We start from the raw sequence: 7,965 nt of genomic DNA, 5'->3' as shown, positions 1-7,965 counted from the left end.
ATTTTAAATAATTTATTTAATTGAATTGTTCGGACCAGCAAATCCACCAAGATATTGGTCCAAAGAAAGATTTTAGACCAATTGAACCGCGATTGATTAAACTATGCTAAAAACCTAATTGAATAGATAGATATGATCGTGAAAACCTGAAGCAATTTTACCATTGGAGTAGCTAGATTTAATATTTTTTTATATTATAAGTAGAAATAGAGATTATTTAAAAAAAAATAAAGAAAATGTAATTAAATGGGAAAAGTAAAGCTAGCTGGTCCATCAAATATCAATCTCAAGAATTTAGTCAAAGTATGAAAGGTACATGTCCAGCTTTGGCAGGACAGTAACAACCCCCAAAAGTAAAGGAGAGAAATTAGAAAATAAAGAACCATAAATAATAAAAGTTTGAATAGTAAATTATTTGTACCCATTACTATGTATCCCATGATAAAGCTTCCTCTTCAAATTTAGAAACTGCAAGAATTATTTAGGTAGTAGACAAACTGGGCACTGTTAGAAAATGGAAACCAATTACTGAACATGTATATTGTCTTCAACAACCTCATGATTTTAACAATCAAGCAGCAATTGAAATTAAAAAGAGAAGATGAACATAAAATTTGAAATCAATTTGTTCTTCTTGATCTATAGCTTTAGTTGTTATATATACTGTTTTCAATTACATAGATGGAAAAGAAAACAAAAAGTAGATTGTAGTAAGATTGTTAAAGCTCTGTTGTATAGTCTATGAACATTGAAAACCTCCCCCCCCTCCCCCCCAACATTTGCCACCATCTGCAAGAGAGAAACATCTTAATTTTACACTCAAATCTATGTTGTGTGTATGTTCTATGGCCTCATCCAACTAAAAATCTCAGGCCTAGATATGAAAACATAATCATATATAAAAATAATTAAGATACCAAAATTTTAGGACTCCAAGGCAAATGGTGTTTGCAGCAGATCATACGGAGCCCATAAAGCATCCAAAGGACAAGGTCTGTTTGCATCTAATCTCACCCATGGCTTCCCTTTCCCACTCCAATGCAGTAAGCTAACTGGACCAGGATGCAAATTTCTACACAATCCTCTATAGTTATCTCCTCCGAGGCCATGTTGGTTCCACCGGTGATCAACAGGAGCTATATTCCCTGCAAAGACAAGCAAAAACGGTGGCAAGGACCCTAACTCATAGATCCTTATTCTCTTTTGAAGCTCCATCCATTCTATAATCTTGGTAGTGTAATCTCCTTGTCGCCATCTTTGCAAATCTATCACCATTACCCCAGTGTTGAAATAACAGGCTTTGCGTCCGGCAAATGTTAGAGATAACGTTGGGTTTGACCAGAAGGTTGGGGTGAAGTAGGAAGTGAAGTTGGCGTTGCAATACTCCGGTGCAGCTAAAACCGAGCGGTCTCCGAGCGGCGTCGCGGCGAGTTTAGCAATGTCGTCGACGAGGACGAGGTCGGAGTCTAAGTAAACGACTCGGCTGAGACACGGTGGGAGGAGGTTGGCGAGGTAGTTGCGGGCATAGTTGAGAGGGCAGTCAAGCGCTGAGCGGATGGAGGTGGAAATGAGTCCTGACACCTTGGAGGAGTCGTATGGGTAGATTTGGAACTTGAGGGAAGGGAAAGAGCGGGAGATTGTGAGGCGGAGGTGGTGGTGGTTGGCGGTGGCGGAGGGGATGAAGTGGAAGCGGATGTTTTGAGGGCAAGAAGAGTGCTGGAGGGCGGAGAGAATGGCAGCCATTGACCCACGTAAGTAGGCAGCGTCTAGGGTCATTGCAACATGGACAGCTTGGTGGGAGCACATTTCATTGGTGTCCAAGGAAGGGCAAGCGGGAGAGTTGTAAAACTGTGGAGCTTCTTTGAATCTTTGATAATTAGTGGTAGTGGCGGAGGCAGGGGCAGAATTGGTGGCAGTGATGAGGAGGAAGAGGAGGAGAAGAAGGTGGTGTCGGTGGAGGTGATCATGTGGTTTAGGCATTTTGTTGGAGGGAATCCAAGAGGATATTGGAAATTAAGAAAGGGCTATAAAGTGTTTAGACTACGTTTATTAACCTTTTAAGAGTGGGGGCGGGGACGGATCCTTGGTTCCCACGGTGCCAAAAAAGGGGTGATGCAGCCACCCAAAGTAAAGGTTTTTGAAACAATTCAAACTCTCAAGTCTTCGGCTTCACATTTGCTTGTTGCAAAATTTTTTCCCTTTTTATAAAGAAAAAGATCGCATATTGAAAATGAAGCAACATATATTTAAATTTTAAATCTTAAAAATAATCATATGAATCTATTAAATTAATTAAAACCATATATTTACCTTCTTCTTTAATGCTCCTTGTATTGATTGACATAATTACAAAAATTGCAGTCAAGTCAGTTGGTGATTTATATGGTAGTAGGGTTTAATGAGTACAAATATGGTAGCAAATCAAGTCATTACGATATAGTTTCCGTTTTATGGTAAAATATGGAATGTCTTTCATTCAAGATTTCCTAATTAAACATGGTAAGGTTGGGAAAGAAAATACGTTAAAACTAGCTTTTTTACTGTATCTAGAACCCATAATGTCAACATTCTTTCTCCAATTTTCTTGGTTTTCATTCCTTTTCACCATATAAAAAAAAATAGACAAAAAGGGCAGATTGTAGTTAACTTGAATTTACAACGACGTATTATCAACGATCTAGTTGAGCCATCCGCGTCTAGAGAAAGCCCTAGCACAAGAGTTTTTGCCTTCAATCTAAGGATTTGCATGTTCAGCGTAACAAAAAAACAAAATATTAAAAAAAAAATAGTATTATTTTATTCTTTTGGTCTCTAATTTGATCCACATATTCCGTGAAAAATTAAATGCAGAAGCTTACCGGTGTCCTAAAGTTATTATCAAGGCAACGTCGTCCAGTCCAGGTGGCTGCAATATGTGGGTCCATAGAGTGCCACCTAAGCAAGTCATAGGTAATTATTAAAGACAAAACGGAAGTTCACTTTTGTTAGGAGATAGGGACATAGAAACCAAGAAATTGGTGGGAAATGCTTCTCTTAACTAAACATTTTGCCTTCCCTCTCACTCTCGCCTTATCTAACTTCTTCTTGTGTTCTGTCACGAGTATGTGACCTAACATGGGCTCCGACTTCCCATAATTACTAAAACCGTCCACTTCTATTTTATTCTTTTTTGAAAATTACATGCCCATATTCACCATGTTCCATAATAATATCTCCCTTTTTCCTGTATCATATAATATAATGTTATGAAAGCCATCGTTTGTCATATTCGCAAGAATCCAATAAGCCTTTCCAAGTGTTGATTATTATTTCATACATCTTTGATATTTTAAAGTATTATTGCAATTTAGAGAAAAAATGAGTTACACAAAACTTGTAACTTGATTTTCTTGGCCAACATAAAGCTTCTTACCTAATTGGCCTTAATTTATATTATATGCTTACAAGATTAATATGAAAAGGTAGGTAACACAATATATGGGCTAGCTACTTTCGAATTCCATTGTACTCAAATGAGTTAGTTGCCGTTAGTTATTAACACAAAGGATGTGAGTGGGACATGCATGGTTCCCTCTTTCATTAATAGAGTTTACACGAAGCAATTAATAAATTAATAAATAAATAAATAAACCGAAGGCAAAGCTTTGCATGTGCTACACATGACAAACCCCCTATTTCTCTCCACACGATGACCCCAGCCTTCTTAATTAAACACCCCTCTTCTTTATTCTTTGATTAGAACCCCTTCGAATTTCTTCTCTGGATCTTTGATATAAAAAGGAAAAAAAAAAAGTTGAACCTCATGCAATCATGCTACCCTTTTCAACCGACACTGACAACCTTCTGCTGTCGGCACTGCCATCTCTCACCCCTTTATTTTGAAAATTAAGTTTCGAATCTTACTTTTTTTTCTTTAAAATAAATAAAGAAATTACGACTGAATCGTTGAATATGGAATCAAACGTTTCGACCTAAGCCACACGGTTTACCCCCAGAATGTGAAGATGATAGTTGAAAAAGAAAAAAAAGGAGTAAAAGGGGTCAGCTTCAAGCGGCAATCCCCATAGTTTCACTCACTCTCAGCTCTCAAACTGAGATTTGTCTTCGTAAAGTGAGGTTTCGTATAATATTTTCATATATTTTACCGGCACATAATTTGTATTTAAATAATATTAACGAGTGCCAATACGCAGGTTTCTATCTACAAAGTTCAAGCCCTACATTTTTAAATACTTTTTTCAACCTTTTTGTTTTCTCTATTTTGACTTTTCTAGCTAGTTAATATCATAAACTTCAGTATTTTTGTCTCATTTGATTATATTTTTAAATTTTAACTACTTGAGATCATGTTAAATATTCTCCTTTCATAGGTGGAACTTCAACCGTCCCTCCCCCCTCTCTATATAGACACAATCATAAATAAAATAAAATAAAAATAAATTACATATATAATCATTCAACTATAAAAAAAATTTTATTTTAAATACTCAAAAAAAAATTACAATTTAAGTATTCACGTTACATAGTTTGATCATTTTGATCACTCCTGTTAAAATCACAAACGTCAAGTTAATATGATAGTTAAAAAATTAGTACAATAACACATTTAACCCTTAACATTTACATATTATATCAATTTAGTCATAATTTTTTAAAAAATAACGTTCAAAATTTAAAATTAGTCTCAAATTAATTTTATATCTAAAAAATTCAAAAAATATTATATTTATATATATAAATATTTTTTAAAAATATAAAAAAATACATAAAAATTCTAAACTTGAGCTAATCGGCCTCTAGGAATCTAACCCATCTTTCTTGCTTTACTTCTTTAAGTTGTTAACACTGCAATTTGGGTTGAATTATCCAAAAGATAGTAAATGGAGAGATGCTGGTGGGGAGGGAGGGGGAGAGGGACCGCGGTGGGGGTGGAAGGAATGAGGATGTGGACGGCGGTGAGGGATTTTTATTTTATTTAATATTAATATAATTATATTTATTTAATATGAATTTAAATATTAATATAAAATTTAAAATTTAAAATTTTCTTTATGTATTTTTATATATTTCTTTAAATTTTTTAAAATTAAGATCAACCTGTGTAACACCCCTAACCTGTATTTGTTGCCGGAACAGGTTTACGGAGTATTTTTAGAATTTACAGATCAAATAAATAGATATTTCACATCATATAGCATTCATATCAAAAACCAATTGAAATCACTCATATCGTCCCTTATATGAGCCATCGAGGCCTAAAATAAACATTAGAATTAAATCAGGACCAAACCGGAAACTCAGAAAAGTTTTCGAAAAATTTCAAAATTTTCCAAGGTGTAAGGGACACACGCCTGTGGGATAGATCGTGTGTCAGACACGGCTGAGACACACGCCCGTGTCACTGCCCGTGTGGACTAAATTAGGCCATTTCCAAGGCCATATTTTTCACCCAACTTGTCTTCCACCTACATTAACACTTTAACACATTCACAAACCAATACAAAACATTCAAATCAAGCCAAAACTAGGTGATATGCATGACATATCAATACATATGTTTAACTATCCAATTGACTAAAATAACCATACATACATATTGGCATATTTTACCATTTATACCACCACAAATCAATCACTAACATGTCTATATGATTTTTTACATTCATCCATTTCAAATACACATCAAACATATTAATGCCATTTTTACATATCAAAACATACCATTTACAAGCCATACTAATGGCTAGTTTTCAACCAAACATGTACATATATACATACCATAATTGGCCAAATTTAGCCTATACATGCCATTATAACCAAAAGTAATTTAATGTTTATACCGAAATGAGCCGAATGATAGTATGATGATGCTCCGACCAGTTTCCAACCAATTCGAGCCTCCGAATTACTATAAAACAGGAAAAATAAAACAGAGTAAGCTTTTAAGCTTAGTAAGTTCATATAACGGGAAATTAACTTACCATTCTTTTACATCTAATGTAAGCATACAAAATACATCCAAAGCAATTTGGCTAATAGCCTAAACACATACTTCATCAAACATATTAGTCGTTTATTTCAAATGAATATCAAGAAACATGTATGAGCTCATCAAATATCAAATTTCCATTTATTTCGTGTATATACGAATAATGATTCATTTCGAATTCATATATTTTCTCATGTCAGGATTTTGCCTGTTGAATTATTTAAAATGTCGATGGATACACAGGTAGTACACACAAGGTGTACAAAACTATAATCTGTCAATTCATATACATGAATGCTCATGCAAATATGTAAATGGGAAGCTCTTTCGAGCCATATAATTGGAAGCTCATGTGAGCCATGTAACGGGAAGCTCATCCGAGCCATAATCGAGAAGTTCAAGCAAACCAATATCGGGAAGCTCCGAAGAGCCAATTAATCGGGAAGCTCATGAAAGACCCTTGAATCGGGAAGCTCTGAAGGGCCATATATCGGGACACTCATAAGAGCTGCGGTGTGTCCACAACACATGCAAGATCACAACCATTCGGGATGCTTCGGAGAGCTATTAATGAGAAGCTCGCAAGAACCATTTAATGGGAAGCTTATGAGAGCTAGTAACGGGACACTCTTTCGAGCTGTGGTGTGTCCGCAACACATGCAGGATCACAACCAATATGAGAACCTTGTATCCATCGAATTTTATTTATTCAAATGGGACTTAATGCTTGTCAGTCATCATCGGATATGTGATTACTTTTATATACAGAGCAATAATACAATCACGTACATACAATTCAATTTAACATTTAAACATACAATTCAATTATACAAACTTACCTCAACAAGTGTTCGTGTACGCAAAATCTACTAATTTGACACTTTTTTCTTTTCCTCGATCTAACTTCATAGTTGGTCTATCTGGATATATATGAATGAATTTAACATCAATAGACATCTTTGGCAAAATAATCATTTTGCCCATATACTTTTAATTAGTTACGATTTCATCTCTAGGCTCGAAAAATGAAATTCATGCATATTAATCCTTATTCCAAGCCTAGAAAATTTATATATGTCAATAGCAGCCCATGAATTCCATAAAATTCAAAAATTTCCATGAATTTAACATCTTTTCAATTTAATCTCTAAATTATGATTTCATCAAAATTATTTAACAAAATACTTTTAAATACCTAATAACATCTCAAATTCATCATCTAATAACTAAAATCATATAAACTCATCAATGGTAACTTCCAAAACTTTCAATAAAATCAAAAACTAAGGTAAATGTTACTTGGACCTAATTGTAACAATCTCAAAAACATAAAAATTTCAAGAAATGGGTAATGATTTGACTCACATGAAGCAAAAATTGAAGAACTAGCTTAAACCCTCTCTCTCATGGCTATTATTGGCGAAATTTGTTGGTGAAAATGTCTAGAAACCTTTAATTTCCAATTTGTTTCATTTTAATTTGGCAAAACTTATAATTTTGCCATTAATTGGTTTTTATTTTATTAATTTCTCAGGTTATGCCTCCTCATCCACTTACTTTAGGAATATTTATGCCTTAAGTTCTCCCCTATTTATTAGTTAAGCTATTTAATCACTTAATTATCATAATTAGTAAGTTTTGCATCTTTTTCAATTTTGTCATTTTTAACAAATTAGACATGTAATCGGTAAAATTTCTTAACAAGATTTTCATACAACATTCCTGTCATACCATAGGCCATGAAATAATATTAAAATAAAATTTCTTTCGACCTTGGATTTGTGGTCCCGAAACCACTATTCCAATTTCATTGAAAACGGGCTGTTACAACTCTCTCCCTTAAAGAATTTTCTTCCTTGAAAATCTTACCAGTAAAGAGATTTGGATATTGCTTTATCGTAGTTTCTTCTGGTTCCCAGGTAGCTTTTTCTATTCTATGTCGTTGCCAAAGAACTTTTACTAAAGCTACCTTTTTA

At 34.2% G+C, this 7,965-nt stretch overlaps 1 protein-coding gene across 1 annotated transcript; it reads right to left on the bottom strand.

Annotated features, from left to right (window-relative positions):
• Positions 1 to 463: 463 nt before the first annotated feature.
• Positions 464 to 2,179, bottom strand: LOC107896896 (probable galacturonosyltransferase-like 1). Its single transcript, XM_041081775.1, has one exon. The coding sequence runs from the start codon at positions 1,978 to 1,980 to the stop codon at positions 925 to 927; it is 1,056 nt and encodes a 351-aa protein (XP_040937709.1). The 5' UTR covers positions 1,981 to 2,179; the 3' UTR covers positions 464 to 924.
• Positions 2,180 to 7,965: the final 5,786 nt, after the last annotated feature.

The sequence above is a fragment of the Gossypium hirsutum genome, chromosome A11 (assembly GCF_007990345.1).
Source record: "Gossypium hirsutum isolate 1008001.06 chromosome A11, Gossypium_hirsutum_v2.1, whole genome shotgun sequence".
NCBI classification, from domain to species: Eukaryota; Viridiplantae; Streptophyta; class Magnoliopsida; order Malvales; family Malvaceae; genus Gossypium; species Gossypium hirsutum.
This window is presented reverse-complemented; position numbering and strand designations above follow the sequence as displayed.

What these genes read in the sequence shown, in the direction of transcription:
- LOC107896896 (XM_041081775.1), bottom strand. Translation starts at nt 1,980, where the DNA reads ATGCCTAAACCACATGATCACCTCCACCGACACCACCTTCTTCTCCTC.